Genomic DNA, 22,500 nt, shown 5'->3' with positions numbered 1-22,500 from the left:
AAAAGAGAGTATAAGAGTATATGTATATATATATATATATATATATATATATATATTAATCAATATAGGGTGGCAAAAAAAAAAATTTTGTAGAATTTTTTTGCCACCAGCGGCCTAGTGGGAAAAAATTAAATAGTCATAGACCATTTTTAAGTTCAACATCAACAATCAAGGAACGGCCATAATAGGCCATTCACCCACTAGAAATAACAGCCAAAGCTTCAACCGCAAATAAAAATTAATTCCGTAAACAGGAGAAAATTTAAAAAACATTTACCCTGTAATATAAGAAATTACAGGTAAATGTTTTTTAAATTTTCTCCTGGTTTACGGAATTAATTTTTATTTGCGGTTGAAGCTTTGGCTGTTATTTCTAGTGGGTGAATGGCCTATTATGGCCGTTCCTTGATTGTTGATATATATATATATATATATATATATATATATATATATGTATGTATGTATATATATGGTGCTGGTGTAAAGTAAATACCACTGATGCTCAAGGCATGTAAAAAGCAGCAGCGATGATGCACGTTAAATGCACTGGTGCCGGTGTCACATAAAAGTACTTGGTGCTGGTGCCATGTAAAACAGCACAGGTACTAATGTCATGTAAATAACACCTAGTACATTCTGTAGAGTGGTTCATATTAGGAAGAACTTCCAGCCATAGAAACCATGCTAAATCTGATAATGGAACCTGATGCTGCCCCTGGCCCTACCAGCTCCCATCAAACTGTCCAACCCATGCCAGCATGGAAAACAGACGTGAAATGATGATGACGACAAATAGATTGTTTGAAGTGGTGTACAGATTTTATATATTAAGAAAAAGGACTTACTCAGAACTTTGGATATTTAATAATCTTATATATATATATATATATATGTATAAAAAGCACTATCCGACTCGTGGCCGATGCCAGCGCCGCCTCGACTGGCTTCCGTGCCGGTGGCACATAAAATACACCAATCCGACCGTGGCCGTTGACAGCCTCGCCTGGCACCTGTGCAGGTGGCACGTAAAAAGCACCCACTACACTTACGGAGTGGTTGGCGTTAGGAAGGGCATCCAGCTGTAGAAACATTGCCAGATAAGACTGGTGCCTGGTGCAGCCTTCTGGCTTCCCAGATCCCCGGTCGAACCGTCCAACCCATGCTAGCATGGAGAACGGACGTTAAACGATGATGATGATGATGATGATATATATGTGTGTGTATATATGTATATATGTATGTATGTATGTATGTATGTATGTTTGTTTGTATGTAGGGATTTGTGAGTGTGTGTATGTTTGTGTTTTTTTGCCTCAACATTACATGATAGCTGTAAAATAGTTGTCATTTATACAAGCTGTGTCATTCATTTTCAAAACTCTGGGCCTTGGGACATAGTGCCTTACTTGGAAATAGGTGAGGGTTGACAACAGGAAGGGCATCAGGCTGTAGAAAAATCTGCCTCACTAATCTCTGCCTGACCCGTGCAAGCATGGAAAAGTAGAACTTAAAATGATGAAGGTACAATGTAATGGCACTAGTAATATTTTACAACAAAATGCACTTAGTATACTGTGATATTAGTTGGCAAATGAGAAGAGGTAATGTTGGCTAGTGCTATTGTTGTTGTTTTTGTCATCTAACTCCAGGTGAGCTCTACACAAGCAAGCAGACCTATGATCAAAAGATTTCTCTCTTTACACTCTTGTACTCTCTTTTACTTGTTTCAGTGGTTTGACTGAGGCCATGCTGGAGCACCGCCTTTAGTCGAGCAAATAGACCCCAGGACTTATTCTTTGTAAGCCTAGTACTTATTCTATCGGTCTCTTTTGCCAAACTACTAAGTTACGGGGACGTAAACACACCAGCATCGGTTGTCAAGCGATGTTAGGGGAACAAATACAGATGCACAAACATATACACACACGTACTTATATATATATATAGTTAATCCAAACAAGAAAGCACAAAAAAAACACAACAACACGAGGACGTGGAACAAATATAGTATTATTGGACGCTCAGGAAAGAAGGAAGGAAGGAGGGTTTAACGTTTCGAGCGGAGCTCTTCGTCGGAAACATAGGAGAAGGAAAGATCCAGAGAAAGGAAGACAGAGGAAAAAAAATCGCCAACGGTACACACGAGGTCACATATATATATATACATATATACAACAGGCTTCTTTCAGTTTTTGTCTACCAAATCCACTCACAAGGCTTTGGTCGGCCCGATGAGGATACAGTGTAGTGGTACTAGTAATACTTTACAACAAAATGCACTTAGTACACTATAAGATTAGTTGGCAAATGAGAAGAGGTAATGTTGGCTAGTGCTGTTGTTGTTGTTTTTATCATCTAACTCCAGGTGAACTCTACACTAGCAAACAGACCTATGATCAAAAGATTTCTGTCTAAATATTTTCTTTAAAGTCACTGTGTGTCCAGGAGAGTATATTATCAAAAGTGTTGAATGACCAGTTGATGTTGTTGTTGTTGTTGTTCGTGGTGGTGACAATATTGAGGGTGATGTTAAGGAAGCTGATGAAGGCAATGATGATGAAGAAGCAGACGAAAGAATGAAAACCAAAATGAACAGGTGGAACAAGACACATGTAGGGAGAATAGGACAAGAAGGGGAAGCGAAAAGCAGGCAGTGGGATGGGTAGTAGGGAAAGAGGAGGAGGAGGAAGGACGGGAGGGGAGGGGGACAAGGGGAGATGGAAGGGGGAAGCGGAGAAGTGGGGAGGAGGAAGAGGAAGAGGAGGAGGAGATGAAAAGGAGGAGGGGAGGGGGAGGAAGTGGAGGAGAGGAAAAGGAGAAGGCAGAGGGGAGGAGGAGGAGGAGGAGATGAAAAGGAGAAGGCGGAGGGGGGAGGGGGGGATTGGAGGAGAAGGGTGAGCAGGGGAGGAGGAGGGGCAGGGGAGAAGAAGAGAAAGGAGGAGTAGAAAGAAGGGATAGGAAGGAGGATCAGAAGAAGGGAAGGAGGAGGAGGAGGAGGAGGAGGAGGAGAAGGAGGGAAAAGGAAGAGAAGAAGGAGAAGAAGAAAGGAAGGGGGACAGCACCAACAGCGCAAGACAAACAGGTTGACATGAGTTTGTTGATGTTAAGTTGAAATGTAAAAATCTGGTGCAGAAACAACTGAGAGAGAGAGAAAGTGAAACAAGAGATTTATTTAATTACATGACCTCCCACAGATGTCTTGGATGAACAGTGATTATATTTGTAATCTTATAACACAATGAACAACACACAGAGTAATCAGCATGTACAGGTAAGATAGGTGCATAGGTAAAGGAAAACTGATCATGATTTCAGTTCCGACTGAAGGTAGTTAGGGTATTTATTATTAAGTTTTGCTGGGACAAAATGTTACATTTTTACTTTGTCCACCAGGCTGTCTGTTGAACTGAAATTTTGTGAGTTGTGAGTTCAGTTTTATATGTAGTTAGATATATAGCTCAATTTCTCTGGGACAGAATATCATAATTTTTTCATTGTGCGTGTTCATATGGCCGTAACTTGAAATAGAATCATGTAGGTTGTGAGTTCAGCTCTACTTGTAGGTAGATATATATCACCGAGTTTTTAATGGGCAGATGCCAGTGCTGCCTTGACTGGCTCCCGTGCTGGTGGCACGTAAAAGCACCATCCAAACATGGTCAATGCCAGCTCCCTCTGGCTCTTGTGATGGTGGCACATAAAAGCACCATCAAAGCATAGTTGATGCCAGCCCCCTCTAGCTCCTGTGCTGGTGGCACATAAAAGCACCACCATCAAAGCATGGTTGATGCCATCCCCCTCTGGCTCCCATGCCAGTGGCACATAAAAGCACTATCCAAATATGGTTGATGCCAGCCCCCTTCTGGCTCCCATGCTGGTGACATGTAAAAGCACCACCAAAGCATGGTCGATGCCAGCTCCCTCTGGCTCCTGTGCCAGTAGCACTTAATAAGCACCCACTACACTCTCAGAGTGGTTGGCGTTAGGAAGGGCATCTGGCTGTAGAAACACTACCTGATCAGATTGAGCCTGGTGCAGCCTCCTGGCTTCCCAGACCCCCAGTCAAACCATCCAACCCATGCCAGCATGGAAAACGGACATTAAACGATGATGATGATGATAAGAGTATTCATCATCATCATCATCATCATCATCGATTAACGTCCGTTCTCCATGCTAGCATGGGTTGGACGGTTCGACCGGGGATCTGGGAAGCCAGAAGGCTGCACCAGGCTCCAGTCTTATCTGGCAATGTTTCTACAGCTGGATGCCCTTCCTAACGCCAACCACTCCGTGAGTGTAGTGGGTGCTTTTTACATGCCACCCGCACAGGTGTCAGGTGAGGCTGGTGCCTCAACAGGTCTTTGTGTCCAAGGGAGGAAAGGCATGCATAAGTGGGCTGGGCTCACTTGTCCTGCCTGGTCTTCTCACGTACAGCATATTTCCAAAGGTCTCGGTCGCTGGTCATTTGTCCTTCTACAGGTCAGCCAAGCAGTTGTTTACAACATCAGTGGATTTTTCATTTTATTCCGTTTCCTATATCAGAGGCAACAAAGTTTTGGGAGGCTGCCTGTACATGCTATTGAAAAGGGCCTAAAAAGACCTTAATGCATCTGAGTTTCTCACAAGCCATTGCTGGGGTGATTTTGCTTCCTCACTGATATTTATTGTACTTTTGGCTAGCCTACCGATTGTGTGTGTGTATATATGTATATATATATATATATATATATATATATATATATATATAAGCATTAAGTATGACGTATTAAGGGCTATTTTAAAGTAATACTGCCTCAAATGTTCACACCGGATTTGAATAGTTAATAAATGTTTCCTCAGACCACCTGGGTCTGGGTGGAAATGAGATACCAGATCAATGCTCTATTGTTACCTGTAACAGACTGGATATTGTCACTGCTGTTGTTATTGTTGTAGTAATTTAGCCTCAGAACAATTTTAATCCAGCAAGACTTATTATCAAAGTCATTCTAGATGTGACCAGTCCATCGATTTTTGAGGGATGTGTATTAAGGACTGTGAGAACTGGTGTAATATAGAACAGTGTTCTTGCAAGAATTACATCTCATCCATGCTGTAATTCTTGCTAGAACACTGTTCTATATTACACCAGTTCTCACAGCTTTTGTAAAGAATAACATAACAGACCAATACAGTAATGTTACACATAATAGATAAGTGTCTTTTCTAGAGAGAGATTTATCATGCATTTGCTTATTGTCAAGAAAATGGAACTAATCACTGATCCTTAAAATTCACTCTCCCTTAGATTGGATTGTATTACCTATGTTCAGTCCACTACAGCAATAGGGCCTCAGCATGTTCTCTCCACTAAGTATGGTTGGATGTGGAGGTCATGAATTTGAGCTTGAGATCATGCTGGTTTGATGAGGCTACTCTGTCACACTGGCTTGATGTGGCTTGGTAGAGGGATGTGATTTTTATACTCATACCCAGGAGTAGTTAAGTCAATTGCATCACCTCCAGTACTTAACTGGTACTTATTTTATCAAAACCAAAAGGATGAAAGGCAAAGTCAACCTCAGTAGGAATTTATATCAGTATGTAAGGAAGGATGAAATACCTATTTCTTTACTACCCACAAGGGGCTAAACACAGAGGGGATGAACAAGGACAGACAAATGGATTAAGTCGACTATATCGACCCCAGTGCATAACTGGTACTTATTTAATCGGCCCCGAAAGAATGAAAGGCAAAATTTGAACTCAGAACATAGCAGTAGACGAAATACCGCTAAACATTTCGCCCGGTGTGCTAACGTTTCTGCCAGCTCGCCGCCTTGAAGGATGAAATACCACAAAGCATTTCAACCAAGGAGCTAACAATTCTGCCCTAACTTTAATGAAAATTTATTCTGCCCTTAATTTAAAGAAAAATTTATGAATTATATTTTTTAAAATTTTGCTTTTATAGAGTTAAAGAAAATGGAAAGGAAGTATCCATGTCTTTTGCAGCCCCTCCTTTTGGCGGCTGACATTTATTGATGTAGTTGGATGGAAAAGGGTGTGGCAAAAAAAGGCAAAAAGAGAACAGCAAAGAAAAAGAAAGAGGATAGAATGAGAGAGAGAGAGAGAGGAGTGTGAGAGAAAGTGAGAGCAAAAGAGGGGTAGAACTATAAGAGATGGTGATAAATGCAAAGAGTAGGAGAAAGAGAAAGCAAGAAAGCATGGGAAGATGCACACACACACACACATATATATATATACACACACACATATATATATATATATATATACATGTGTTTGTGTAGGTTGAGCAGCAATGTTGAAAACATAGATAAATTAAAAGAACAGTAGTTAGACTAACACAGGCTTGACAAATATATATATAAACACTACAGTAGAGCCACAGAAAAGCAGTGTAAAGTAATTAGTTAATAAATTATCAGCTATATACTGTTATTGAAAGCTCATTTCAGCTCTCAGTCAAAGCTAAATGAATTGATTACAGCGTATATATGCAGGAGTTACAATAAAGTCAAAATTTCTCCAGTTGAAATGTTTACTTTCTTCACCAACTCTGCTGACTCCACCCAAAACGTTGCTCCTTTGTCTAATGCACCCGTCCACCTTGGCGGGTTATCTTTTCAACCGTTATTCACTCTGATTGTGACATACTATGCTGATGCCTTTAGGATTACCTCTCGTCTACATTTTCTCTCTGTGACCAAAATATATAATCATTCGAAAGATAAAATTTCTGGTGAGTTGCTATATTTCTGACTTTGTTACAAATGTTTTTTATTGCTTCCTCAATCATCACATTTGTACATACATACATATATATATATATATATATATTATATATATATATATATATATATATATATATATATATATTTACATATAGGATATATATGTATGTATGTATGTATATATATATATATATAATATATATATATATATATACACACACACATATACACACATATGATGATATATATATATATATATATATATATTATATATATATAAAGGCGGTGAGCTGGCAGAAACGTTAGCACGCCGGGTGAAATGCGTACCCGTATTTAATCTGTCGCTACGTTCCGAGTTCAAATTCCGCTGAGATCGACTTCACCTTTCATCCTTTCGGAGTGGATAAATTAAGTACCAGTTACACACTGGGGTTGATGTAATTGACTTAATCCCTTTGTCTGTTCTTGTTTGAACCCTCTGTGTTTAGCCCCTTGTGGGTAGTAAAGAAAAAAAAATATATATATATGTGTGTGTGTGTGTGTGTACACACATGTGTATGTGTATATACATATATACACACACATTCATACATATAAACACACACAAATGTACATACATGCATGCAGATACACGCACGTGTATATTAATAACTTTGCTGGAGAAGAAAGAGCAATGCTTTTACCCTGTTTCAGGACCATGTAGCAGGTCCTGAAACAGGTGACAGAGTAGCCTCATCAAACCAGCATGATCACAAGCTGGTCTCATTCATGATCTCCGCATCCAACAATACTAGGTAATTAGTGTCACATTGGTGCAGGAGTGGCTGTGTGGTAAGTAGCTTGTTTACCAACCACATGGTTCCGGGTTCAGTCCCACTGCGTGGCACCTTGGGCAAGTGTCTTCTACTATAGCCTTGGGCCGACCAAAGCCTTGTGAGTGAATTTGGTAGACGGAAACTGAAAGAAGCCTGTCGTATATATGTATATATATATATATGCATGTGTGTGTTTGTCCCCCCACCATTGCTTGACAACTGATGCTGGTGTGTTTATGTCCCCGTTACTTTGTGGTTTGGCAAAAGATACCGATAGAATAAGTCCCAGGGTCGAGTTGCTCAATTAAAGGCAGTGCTCCAGCATGGCCGCAGTCAAATGACTGAAGCAAGTAAAAGAGTAAAAGAGTAACGAGTAAGAGTATACATAACGACACATATAAATAAAGGGAAACATTATCTTTAGACTGACCAACTACTTGATACACAGTGAGACACAAGACAGTGGTAATGCTAGAATTAGCATTGGATTAATCCTTTAGCATTTAATCTGGTCAAATCCGGCCCAAACATGCTACCTGTATTATGGTGAAACTGATCAGCTCTGGCCTCTTACACCTGTCCTACATGGTAATTCTAAAAATAAACAATCACATCATCGAAAGCACAAAACTATCAAAAGACGCATGATTAATTCAAAATTATTTGAATAATTAAATATTACATTTAACGGAATAATCTGAATGCTTAAGGGTGGAGTCTGCCACCCAGGAATATGAACAGATGAAAGTGTGACTGATGATAGAAGATTAGCAAGGGTGAAAGGATGAAAGGAGCAGGAGTATGGCGTGAGTAGCAGTATGATTCGAGGGAGAAGAGTATATGTCAGGGAGTAATGGGAGAGAGACAGCAATGACAGGAATTAACGAGAGAGAGGTAGTGATGACAGCTACATGTTTGTAGACGGGAGAAAAAGAGAAAGAGAGAGAGTAAGTGATTGATGGATTGTTGTAGAGCTGGAGCATGGTTAAGAATGAATGATGGATATCAATAAGGAGTGACTTGATGGAGAGGGATTGATGGTTTACTGTACAGGTGGGTGATGGCTGGGTGTGTTTAATATAAACAGACCTGATGCAATTTTATATTATATGCAGTTATCATAATGAGAAAAATAAATGGTACAGTGATAAGGGCAATGATCAGGGGAAATTTGAATATGTACAGGTCCCATAACATTCTTCGTTTTACAGGCAGCATAAAACAGGGGATAGGAAAGTGCATGAGGAATAAAGGGAGGTGAGAGAGTATAGAAAAGGGGAATGGGTTTCAGTAGCTTGAGACAATAATTGAGGCACGGTTTGTGAGAGATCAATGTGAATATTTCTCTGCCTCCATCAGCACCATCATGCTGGTTTCAAATTTTGGCACAAGGCCAGCAATTTCGGGGGAGGGGGTTAAGTCGACCCCACTGCTGTTACATTGACTCCACTGCTGAACTGGTACTCATTTTATCAAACCCAGAATTATGAAAGGCAAAGATGACCTCGGTGGAATTTGAACTCAGAATGTACAGAGAGACAAAATGATGCTAAGCATTTCAACTAGCATACTAACATTTCTGCCAGCTCGCTGGCTTATCAGTATCATCACATTACTATTTGTTTTACCATGCTAGCATGCATTGGTATGTCTTCCCCAGTTTGCATGCCTCCAATTATCGCAGTCCTTCGTCATCTCGATCATGACTCGAGATCAGTTTTATTCATTCTTTTGCTTATAACTTCACAGGTCTCCCTCTTCTGAAGATTCCATCCACTAAGAGTGCTTGGCACATCTTCAAGTAACTGTCATCATCCACATATCTGTATCAGCGCAGTCTTCTTACTTGCATGCACATGTATTTTGTACTCCATCTTTCATGCACTCTAACATTATACATCAAAGCATGTTCATTCACCTGTTTCTAGTCTTGTAAATCCTTTGCATTTAAGGCCCATATCTCATTGTCATACACCATCACATTTCACACAAAAGCATCATGCAATTCACCCTTTACAGGGCAAATATTTTCTTTGCTAGAAGTAATACTTCCCTGAAATGTCTCTTTTTTTTCTGTTCTTACGCTGGGTATGCTTCTGGTTCACTCACCTCCACTTCTAATTATAGCACCCAGGTAACAAAAGCTATCAACTATTTTTTGTGAGCTTTTCAAGCAGAAATTTAAAAGAATTATTTTGTGTGTATTATTATAGCTAATTATTCTTGTGCAGTAGAGCAGGCATATCTCCAAAGATTAACTTTGCTGTCAGCCTACCTGTGGACCCACTACATGTCTTATGCATTTATAGTATACTCTCAACCATATGGCATGGGATTCAGTCTCACTGCACTTTTGGCAAGCATCCTCTACTATAGCCCCAGGGTGGGCAAACAGCTTGTGAGTGAATGTAGTAGGCAGAACATGAATGAAGCCTATTGTAGATATACATTTTGTGCATGTAAGTATGTGTCTGTGTAAATATTATTGTGGTTGTATGATATGTTTATGGGTATGTATTTATTTGTGTATATGCATATACATGCATCTGTGTACATATTTACATTTGCACTGCTCTGAAAACCACTGAACTGCATGAAGTAATGCTGTTCTCTCCTATATCTAAAGACTGTTAGCTAGCTTCATGCTTTTGAATGTGTGTGGAATAAGAGATCCCTTACATGAAAAAACAGGTGAGGTTTAGTGACAGCAGTGCACAGGGTTTCACAACTAACTGTAGATAGTGATGCCTCAATAATATATTCTTGTAACCCATGGCAAAACAGATGCAAAAACAAACTATATGTGTTTGCTTGTATGTGCATATGTATAATCACACACACACACAGACACATACACATAACAATGCTGGATTAACTATTTGGCAAAATAAGTATGTGCTTAGGGCATAAGAGAAGTGGGGCACCATAGAAAAAGTAAATGGTTTACAACACAAAAGAAATCATCTTAAACTTTCTAAAATGATGTTGAGGATGTCTTATTTCTACTAAGTTAATCATGCTTCATTTTGCAGAATAAAAATTTATACTGTGGTTTATTATTGTCTATATTTTGAATTGCATATAGATGAAAGCACCACAATCTTTCAAGTGTTCAGGGCTTCTTAATCCAGCCTGCCCATATATATATATATATCTTTGTTTCTTTCTTTTACTTGTTTCAGTCATTTGACTAGGGCCATGCAAGAGCACCGCCCTTAGTCGAGCAAATCGACCCCAGGACTTATTCTTTGTAAGCCTAGTATTTATTCTACTGGGCTCTTATGCTGAAATGCTAAGTTACGGGGATGTAAACACACCAGCATTGGTTGTCAAGCAATGTTGGGGGACAAACACAGACACACAAACATATATATACGACGGGCTTCTTTCAGTTTCCATCTACCAAATCCACTCACAAGGCTTTGGTCGGCCCGAGGCTATAGTAGAAGACACTTGCCCAAGGTGCCATGCTGTGGGACTGAACCCGGAACCATGTGGTTAATAAGCAAGCTACTTACCACACAGCCACACACACACACACACACACATATATACAAATACACGACGATACAGTAAAATAGAATTCAAATCATGACAATGCATATTTTTTCTATTTAATCAGCAAAAGTTTCAAATGCTCCACATGAGTCATATATGTATCTGTGTGTGTGTGTGTGTGTGTGTGCACATTTGAATTTTGCTCAAGAGAGAAAAGTTCTCAAAAAAAGGCATTAAATGGTAATCATTTATTGTAGACCTGAGATTATTACAGATCACATAACAAAACAATGGAATGTGAACTGCAGTATTGATGAAAAAAACAGTTAACGGGGTTGATTTGTTTGACTAAAAACCATCTTCACAAATGCTTTTCAGGAATTGACATTTGGTGAATGAGAGAGTTTGATGCAACTGCTATATTATATGCAACATGCTTTTTTTCAGTTTCCATCTACCAAATCCACTCACACGCCTTTGATTGGCCTGATACTATAATAGAATACACTTGTCCAAGGTGCCACACAGTGGGACTAAACCCAGAACCACATTGTTGGGAAGCAAGCTTCTTACCACGCATCCACACCTCTGCCTATATATATATATATTATATATATATATATATATATAGGGAGAGTTTACGAAAAAAACAAAAGACAAAGACAGGTGGTGTACAAAACAAACAAATGTATTAGTATAACGCTCAGGAATAGAAAAAGTCTTTTACATTTTGAGCCTATACTCTTCTACAGAAGGGACACAGAAAAAAACGAGGAGAGAAAAAATGTGTGTAGTAGCTAACGATCTGTCATGGCGAATATAAATATATATATATATATATATATATATATATTTATATGAGAGTTATTTGTTCTTTCAATGCATTGGCCTGGGAGCAAAAGCAGACATAGAAGCCAGTTGTTAAATTATAACTTTATGGTGCTTCCTAACTAAATTATATATGCTAGGTTTCACATGAACACACAAACACATAACACACAACACATATGCACACACGTGTGTGAGTACATGTGCAATGTATACACATATGTCTGTATGTATATATATATATATATATATATATATATATATATAATCATCTGTTCTCTGTTCTCATACATATGAAGTATTGACAGCTTATGCTGAATGGCAGTAAAAAACAGTAGTGTTTAAATCTCATGATCAGCTAGAATGATCTTCAGTGCGGTGAAATAGTTATCGTAGGCCACACCTGGGTACTCATGTACCAAATATTTCATGGTTATATTCTAATGTAGAACATAAATACTACCAGCTAGCTAAAAGGTTGAGAAAATGACTTAATTGAATAAATGTTTGTTTATATCATGTTTTAGAAAATGGGAAATTCCTATTTATGAGAATGAGCGTGTATAATTATATATGTACAATTCTTTTGCACTTCTGAATCAGTCAGTGATAAAATATATAAATAGGAATTTCCCATTTTCTAAAAAATGATATAAACAAACATTTATTCAATTAAGTCATTTTCTCAACCTTTTAGCTAGCTGGTAGTATTTATGTTCTACATTAGAATATAACCATGAAATATTTGGTACATGAGTACCCAGGTGTGGCCTACGATAACTATTTCACCGCACTGAAGATCATTCTAGCTGATCATGAGATTTAAACACTACTGTTTTTTACTGCCATTCAGCATAAGCTGTCAATACTTCATATGTATGAGAACAGAGAACAGATGATTATATATATATATATATATATATATATATATAATACATACAGACATATGTGTATACATGCACATGTACTCACACACGTGTGTGCATATGTGTTGTGTGTTATGTGTTTGTGTGTTCATGTGAAACCTAGCATATATAATTTAGTTAGGAAGCACCATAAAGTTATAATTTAACAACTGGCTTCTATGTCTGCTTTTGCTCCCAGGCCAATGCATTGAAAGAACAAATAACTCTCATATAAATATATATATATATATATATATATATATATATTTATATTCGCCATGACAGATCATTAGCTACTACACACATTTTTTCTCTCCTCGTTTTTTTCTGTGTCCCTTCTGTAGAAGAGTATAGGCTCAAAATGTAAAAGACTTTTTCTATTCCTGAGCGTTATACTAATACATTTGTTTGTTTTGTACACCACCTGTCTTTGTCTTTTGTTTTTTCGTAAACTCTCCCTATATATATATATATATATATATATATATATATAGGCAGAGGTGTGGATGCGTGGTAAGAAGCTTGCTTCCCAACAATGTGGTTCTGGGTTTAGTCCCACTGTGTGGCACCTTGGACAAGTGTATTCTATTATAGTATCAGGCCAATCAAAGGCGTGTGAGTGGATTTGGTAGATGGAAACTGAAAAAAAGCATGTTGCATATAATATATATATATTGGAGGTGCAGATGAGAGCAGTTGCATCAAACTCTCTCATTCACCAAATGTCAATTCCTGAAAAGCATTTGTGAAGATGGTTTTTAGTCAAACAAATCAACCCCGTTAACTGTTTTTTTCATCAATACTGCAGTTCACATTCCATTGTTTTGTTATGTGATCTGTAATAATCTCAGGTCTACAATAAATGATTACCATTTAATGCCTTTTTTTGAGAACTTTTCTCTCTTGAGCAAAATTCAAATGTGCACACACACACACACACACACAGATACATATATGACTCATGTGGAGCATTTGAAACTTTTGCTGATTAAATAGAAAAAATATGCATTATCATGATTTGAATTCTATTTTACTGTATCGTCAAATGAATATATGAAATGTTTATGTTTATATATTATGTTATATATTATGTTTTTGACGGGGATGTTCATTTATAATCATCACATAATACCGAGTAAAGGGTGGACACACAAACATATACATTTGCATAGGTAGAGAGAAAGAGGGAGATATGTATGGGTAAACAGATGGGTAGATGGACAGATAGATACACTCTCATATATACACACACACAGGCAAAAACCTGATGGCGTTCTTTTATCCTCTTCATTAACATTTGTTTTTTTCCTTTTTCACAAGTTCTTTACTATTACTTATACAAATATACATTATCTTCGAAACATGTGTAGGAAGTAAAAGAATTTGAATAACACCTGCGTTTAACTCCATATAATGTATTATACTCATACATTATACAAATATAATGCTCCAGCTCTATTCTTTACATTTCTAAATTTTCACGCTTCCTTCTTCAGAATGAAGTGATTTTGTTGTTGGTACTTTAGAGCAGACAGAATAAACAGCATGTTGATATAACCACTGGCATTCGGATATTAAACTATTAGATTTCACCATCATTGATCAGGAGTGTTTATATAGTTTTTTGTTTGTGATTAGTGTATATTTACCTCTGTGTTTATTTTAGAAAAGTCATTCTAAGCTTATCATTCCATTACATAACCTCTGTTTTTCTTGGGCATTCTCCATAAGACAGTCGTGTTATTTACCCTGCTTCTTCCTATCTCAATGATTTATTGCACTGCAATTGTTCCTTGTTGCAACTGTATGGTGAACCAACAACAAGTGACATGCTTATCATTTTTGCAGTGATTAAAATTTGGTATATCTTCAAAAAATTTCAATGATGCAATTCTATTAGATTTATCTATGTTGCTAGTTATTTTTATCAAAATTCCTTGAAAGGGTGAATTTTGTCCACTAATTGCATGGATAATAACATTTAATCAATGTTTTTTTTTTTCTAAATTCTTTTTTAATCTCAATGTATCATATATGAGTGATTCTGTTATAACTTGTGGAATGCACTCAAAAAGCTTTTCCTTCAACCATATTATTGACATTCATAATTAGCATTACTACTTTTCCTATATATACATATATATATATATATATATATATATATATATTATAGAGATGTACTTGCATAGCAAGTGACCTGATCTGAGATCATGTGCTGGAATAAAAACAATTGCAGCATGGAAGGTGTTTATAAGCCATTTAAGAAACACACAAAAACCATTAGATTCACTTCAACATTCAATGGCTTTTGTTGTTTCTTAAAGGGCTTATAAAGACCTTCCACACTGCAATTGTTATATATATATATATATATATATATATATATATATATATATTAACAATTGAGGATAAAATCTTTAAAAGAAATTATCAGTAGTCAGCGTGAAAAACCTCGTAAGAGAAAAAATCCGTAAATTCTTCCTCTTTGAAAATATTCATTTATATTATCTACGAATAGTAGTACCCTCAATATAATATAAATGAATATATATATATATATATATATATACACACACACACACATATATACACACACACACACGCACGCGTGCACACATGTACACACACACATATATATTCTTTCATTCTTTTACTGCTTTCGGTCACTTGACTGCAGCCATGCTGTAGCACTGCCTCTTGTTGAACAAATCGCCCCTGGCACTTATTCTTTGTAAGCCTAGTACTTATTCTATTGGTCACTTTTGCTGAACTGCTAAGTTACGGGACGTAAACAACCCAACATCAGTTGATAGGCGATGGTGGGGAAACTATCAGAAAGGTTGCAAGATGTAATGGAAATAAAGAAGAAAATGTGAGGCAATTTTACTGGTCAGTGTGTTAAATTATAAGGCACTAAAAGAGAATGACTCCCCCCAGACACAATAGAATATAAATATATTGTTGTTTTCTTTATTTACATTATTTACATTTGACAGATATTTGTCCTCATCTTGTGCAGAGACAGTTCGCAGCCAGCTGAGATCTTTCAATCTGTCTTGTCGATGTCAGGCTAGGGGCCCCATCCTCACAGATTGTCATCGACGGGCATGCCTGCAGTGGGCTCAAAAACTTCAGAACTCGCGATATCAGCAGTGGAGGACTGTAGTCTTCCCTGACAAAAGTAGATATTGCATTTCTGTGGCAGATGACAGAGCTAGGGTTTGGAGAAGAAGGGGTGAATAACATGCTAATGGTTGTGTGGTGGAAAGAGACCCATGGGGAGGACAGTGCCTCATGGTATGAGGAGGACAGAGCATCATGGTATGGGGAGGATAGAGCATCATGGTATGGGGAGGATAGAGCATCATGGTATGGGGAGGAAAGAGCATCATGGTATTGGACAGGATTGCACTCAACCAGAATCTTGGACTGATAGTTTCCAAAACATTGGCCAAGGCCGCGGCAATGGAGTAACAGCTGTTCACTACATCAACCAAGTTTCGAGGCCTCACATTGTGTTATACTTTGCCCATCATCAGAATCACATGTTCCAACATGACAATGCCCATACCCATACTGCCTGGTTGACAGCAAACTTCCTCCAACAGCACAACATCAAGACACTGCCATATCCTACCCTAAGTCTGGACTTGAACCACAATGAACACCTGTGGGATGGAATCCAAAGAAGGCTAAATGACATCCATCCAAGGCTTACAACTGTGGCACAACTCACTGCAGGTTTTAACAAAGTGTGGGCTATTATCCCCATGGTTTTCATCAATTGTTTGGTGCCTGGTAGTAATCAATACTAATGGGGGTCACACAAGATATTGAATTCATCTCTTTGGATCTAGGACACTCCGTCATTACATGACACCATGTGATGTCAAACATGTTTCAGGAAACGACGTTTTATCATTAGGAAAGAACGGTTTCTTCATTAGCACTCTTCAATCAATGCTATGGCAGTCTGTTAATAAACTAGTTTCTGATCAGTATGCACGCGACATTTCTGTTGTGGTTCAGTATATTTATATATATATATATATATATATATATATATCTTTATATATAAAAGTAAGGTTGTGTGCTGTCTGTCTCCTACGATTTAGATTCCTAACTACTCCCACATTTTGCGGTGCAGTTTAACCAAAACCGGTATCTTATAGTTGTGACTCATATCGAGCCCTTCTGGGTATTAGCGCACGTCTACGATGAGTCTACGATTTAAAAAAAAAATTACCATCAATTTTTCCCATTTTTAATGCATTTTTGGCATATATAAGGGAAGTAACTCTCTAAAAATTTATTATTAAATCTCAGAACGTAAAAAGCTACAGTAACAACCCCCCTTTGTGGTTAGCCATATTGAGATGGCTATTATACTTTACATCGCTAAAAATGCTTATATGGTTATTTCCCTTACAAACCTGAGCAACGCCGGGCGATACTGCTAGTATATATATATATATATATATATATATATGTTTATATATGTATATATACACACACACACATGCACACACACACACGCACATATATATATATATAGAGAGAGAGAGAGAGGGAGAGATAATCATCGTTAAACATTTGTTTTCCCATACTGTATGAGTATGTGTGTGGTGCGGTGTGTGTGTGTGTGTGTGTGTGTGTATCTGTGCATCTGTGTGCATATGTGTGTGTGTTCTGATTGCTCATAGTATTAACATATTTGTTGCTTTCAACAGTTGGCTTAAAGACCTGAACTGTTCCTATTTTAGATTTCCTAAAAGTTCAGAAAATTCCAATTAAGAGTTGTTAGAATTATCTTCTTCACTTAATTTTTTTTTTAGCTTTTAAAGAACCCCAAAGGTATTCTTTGCTTGTTAATTGCAATGGGTGATTTCTGTTAATTGAAGATTTTTAATTCACTCCTTTAACACGGAAGACCTTATTTCATTCGTTTTTTCTATTTAGTATTCAGGTCACTCACCAGGAGGGAAGAATTTTCCTTCAGTCATCTTGTTAATTATGGGGTTAATCAATATTTCAGTTTATATTTTAATCAATTGTATGACAATACATAAAAGATTTACCAAGGAGGTTAGTTGAGGGCAGGTGCATTAACTGTTGTTGTTGCTATCGCTGTTGCTGCTGCTGCTGTTGCTGCACCTATTATTGTTTAGTACCAAATCATTTAATGTCCATTTTTCATGCTGGTATGGGTTAGATGGTTCGACAGGAATTGGCAAGTGAGAGAGCTGCACCAGGTTCCAGCTGTATGTTTTGACATGGTATCAACAGCTGGATGCCCTTCCTGATGCCGACCACTTGACAGAGTTTACTGGGTTTTTTTTTAATGTGACACCACCACAGATGACTCTTATGTGGTACAGGCATGGGTGCTTTTTATGTGGCACCAGCATGGGTAGTCTTTACGTGGCACTGGCATGGATGATTTTTATGTGACACTGGCACCAGCAAGGTGATCAAATAAGATGCAAGACAAAGACCTCTTAGTTGAAAGAAGGAGTGAAACTGAAGGAGCGTGGCTATGTGCCAAGCAAGAGGTTAGAGTATGATAGAGAGACCGGGATAATGGTTTTACTATAAAGAAGATACTTGGCCTCCTATCTCTCTCTCTCTATATATATATATATATATACATATATATATATATATTGGCCTGCTCGCTTAGCCAGCAGGGTGGCGTCATTCGAAGGCTAAAACAATGCGAACGCATTGTGACCAGCGATGTGTAACAACATCTGATGGTCTGGTCGGTCACGTGGTCACGTGATATATATATATATGTATGTATTTTACACACCTGTTTTGTCATTTGTTTTTTTGTAAATTCTCACTATATATATATACTGTTGTGTCTGGGGAGAGTCATTTTCTTTTTGTGCCTTATAATGTAACACACTCACCGGTGAAATTTCCTCTTATTTTTTATTTTTATTTTCCTAAAATTTTCGTTTTCGTAAAATTTTCGAAAATTTTTGGAAATTAAAAATAAGAAATTGTGGAAATTTCACCAGTGAGTGTGTTACATTATAAGACACAAAAAGAAAATGACTCTCCCCAGACACAACAGAATATGCTTCAACACACGAACTCATATAAAGAATCTTGCAAACCAAATCCCAAAACGAAATATATATATATATATATATATATATATAGTTGAAATTTATATAAAACAAAAGATGAAGACAGGTGTATGATCAACAAGAAAATGTATTAGTTTGACACTCAGGGAAAATGAAAAAGTCTTTTGCATTTCAAGTCTATGCTCTTCATCAGAAAGGAATAAAAGGAAATAATCAGAGAGAGAATGAAAAAGGCGTGTTTGTATATGAAATAATGTATATAAATATATATATATATATATATGATAAAAACCTGTGTATATATACACACACACACATACATATATATATATATATATATAATATTAATTAGAGACAAAACCACTATTTTGCAAATCAAACAAGGAAAGACTTAATCAATTATGTATTGATTAAGTCTTTCCTTGTTTGATTTGCAAAATAGTGGTTTTGTCTCTAATTAATATTATATAATATTTTACTATAAAATTGGATTCAATCCTAAATCTGATTTTTCCCTGTAAATTTGGATTTATTCCCTAATATTATTATATATATATATATATTTATATATATATATATATATATATATATATGTGTGTGTGTGTGTGTGTATGTGTTTGCATGTATGTGTGTATATAGGTCTATAAATGTGCATGCATGTGTGTGTGTGTGTGTGTGTGTATGTGATTACCAGTTTATTGACTGCGAGCTGGAATGCAAGATTCAGTCGATTAGTCTACCAGTTTTGAATTACATCAAACCTCTGTCGACTGTTTTGCACTTTAAATGCTATTATTAGAGACAGGCGGCATCAACTATGAATAATTTTTTATCAACAACATGGAGGGTGCTGGGGGCAGGGGCATGGATGATCTATGCCAAGTGTCGAAGACAGATTTATCATCTATCAAGTACAATGTGTTTCTTATTTTTAGAATGTGCATCCTCCATAATAAAGAAAGAAATCTTGTTTATCATAAATATCTGACTGGAAGAACATTTAAACCAACCAAAAGAAAATCAGTAATAATTAGGGACAATGCCAGCAATTTTGGTGGAGGGGATAAGCTGATTACATCAACCCCCAGTGTCCAACTGGTACTTATTTTATCGACTCTTAAAGGATGAAAGGCAAAGTGGACCCTTGCCGGAATTTGAACTCAGACTGGGAAGATGGATTAAATGCTGATGAGTATTTTTCTAGGCATGCAAACAAGTCTGCCAGCTTGCAGCCTCAACAACAACAACAACAATAATACTACTACTACTACTACTACTAATGATAATAATAATAATAATAACAACAATAATAATAATAATAATAATAATAATAATAATAATAAAAATAATAATAACGATAATAACAATAATAATAATAATAAAAAGAAGAAGAAGAAGAAGAAGAAGAAGAAGAAGAATGCAAGAAGTGCAAAAGATTGTATTAACTGGTACATCACACGTATTGAGAAGAGCATTGTCAATGTGAGAACTGTTGCTGCTCATGTATTTTAATTTAACTTAAAAAAAAAAAAAAATGAACGAACTATTGAGTTTGGTTTAATGGCCTACCAATGTATACTATGAGTTTCTTTGCCCTAGGAGTCGGGAAGACACTCGACAAGAAATGGAAGCAAATTTGAAAGAAGAAAAAAAAGTAATAATAATAATAATAATAATAATATTAATTCTTAAACATTTTTTAGAACAACACTATGTACAAAACGAAATATATGGAACCCTAGGCATAACACCAGCATGAACTTCCAACTTGTTGTCTCTTGAGGTCTCTGGGTGAGACTTGGAGCCAACTTGTACAAAAGTAAAGCAAAAGTCAAACATAAAATACTACTACTACTACTACTACTAATAATAATAATAATGATAATAATAATAATAATGATGATGATGATGATGATAGTAATAATAATAATATTAATGATAATGAAAATAAGAATAATAGTTGTTTAAAATTTTAGCACAAGGCCAGCAATTTTGGTGGATGATGTGAATCAATTTTATTAACCTCAGTATTCCACTGGTATTTATTTTCTTGACCCAAAAAGGACAAAAGAGAAAAGTGACCTCAGTGGAATTTGAATTCACAAATGTGAAAATGGATGAAATGCCACCATGCATTTCACTCAGCATGCTAATGATTCTGTTAACTCACTAATAACAACAACAACAACAACAATAATAATGGTTTCACATATTGGCACAAGGCCAGGAATTTCAGGGTGGGGGTAAATCGTTTACACCAACCCCAGTGATCAACTAACTGGTACTTATTTTATCGACCCAGAAAAGGACGAAAAGTAAAGTCAACCGATGCGGAATTTGAACTCAGGATGTAAAGACAGACAAAATGATGCTGAGCATTTTGCCAGGGTGTGCTAACGATTCTGCCAGCTCGCCACCGCAGTAATAATAATAACAATAACAATAATAATAATAATAATAATGCTTTCCACTATAGGCACAAGGCCTGGAATTTGTGGGGAGGGGTAAGTTGATTACATCGACCCTAGGACGTAACTAGTATTTATTTAATCAACCCTGAGAGGATAGAATCAAAGTCAACCTTGGTGGAATTTGAACTCAGAATGTGAAGACGGATGAAATACCACTAAGCATTTCACCCACTGTGCTAACAATTCTGCCAGCTCACTAATAATAATAATAACATTTTTTGATTTAGGTACAAGTCCTACTGTTTTAAAGAGAGGGTGTAAGCTGATATCATTGGATCCCCAGTACTTTAATGATATTATTGACCCTGAAGGGATGACAGACTAAGTTGACTTTGGTGGGAATTGAGCTCAGAATATAAAGAGCTAGAACAAATACCACAAGGCATTTCTTTTTTCTTGCCAATGTTCTCACAATTCTACCAGCTGGCCCCCTAATAATAATAATGGTAATAATTCTTTCTACAATAGGCACAAGGCTTGAAACCAGTGCTCAACTGGTACTTCATCATCATCATCATTATCATTTAATGTCCGCTCTCCATGCTAGCATGGGTTGGACGATTTGACTGAGGACTGGCGAACCAGATGGCTGCACCAAGCCCCAATCTGATCTGGCAGAGTTTCTACAGCTGGATGCCCTTCCTAACGCCAACCACTCTGAGAGTGTCGTGGGTGCTTTTACGTGCCACCGGCATGAGTGCCAGTCAGGCGGTACTGGCAATGGCCACACTGAAGTGGTATTTTTTACGTGCCACCTGCACAGGAGTCACTCCAGCAGCACTGGCAATGACCTTGCTCGAATGTTTTTCTCGTGCCAGTAAGGCGATGCATTAAGAGAGTTATGGGTTTCAGCAGATATGATACACTATAGAACTGGAGGCGCAATGGCCCAGTGGTGAAAGAGTACAGCAGGAATCACTACCATCCCTGCCGGAGCCTCGTGGAGCTTTAGGTGTTTTCACTCAATAAACACTCACAACACCCGGTCTGGGAATCGAAACCGTGATCCTACAACCGTGAGTCCGCTGCCCTAACCACTGTGCCATTGTTATAATGGTTGTAGGGGCAATGCTGGTGGTGGTGGTGGTATTGGGGTTGGCCCATGTTGTTGTTTTTGCAGTGGTGTAGTACCGACAGTGGTGGTAGTG

The 22,500-nt window shown here is 37.2% G+C and overlaps 1 protein-coding gene across 1 annotated transcript in view; it reads left to right on the top strand.

Annotated features, from left to right (window-relative positions):
* Window positions 1-6,413: 6,413 nt before the first annotated feature.
* LOC118765453 overlaps window positions 6,414-22,500 on the top strand; it is a 126,048-nt gene continuing 109,961 nt past the window's right edge. The window contains exon 1 of the mRNA XM_036507580.1: window positions 6,414-6,745. Coding sequence (XP_036363473.1) covers window positions 6,541-6,745 — 205 coding nt within the window. The 5' untranslated portion in view covers window positions 6,414-6,540. The remainder of the gene's footprint in view (window positions 6,746-22,500) is intronic.

The sequence above is a fragment of the Octopus sinensis genome, linkage group LG11, assembly GCF_006345805.1.
Source record: "Octopus sinensis linkage group LG11, ASM634580v1, whole genome shotgun sequence".
Classification (NCBI taxonomy): domain Eukaryota; kingdom Metazoa; phylum Mollusca; class Cephalopoda; order Octopoda; family Octopodidae; genus Octopus; species Octopus sinensis.
This window is presented reverse-complemented; position numbering and strand designations above follow the sequence as displayed.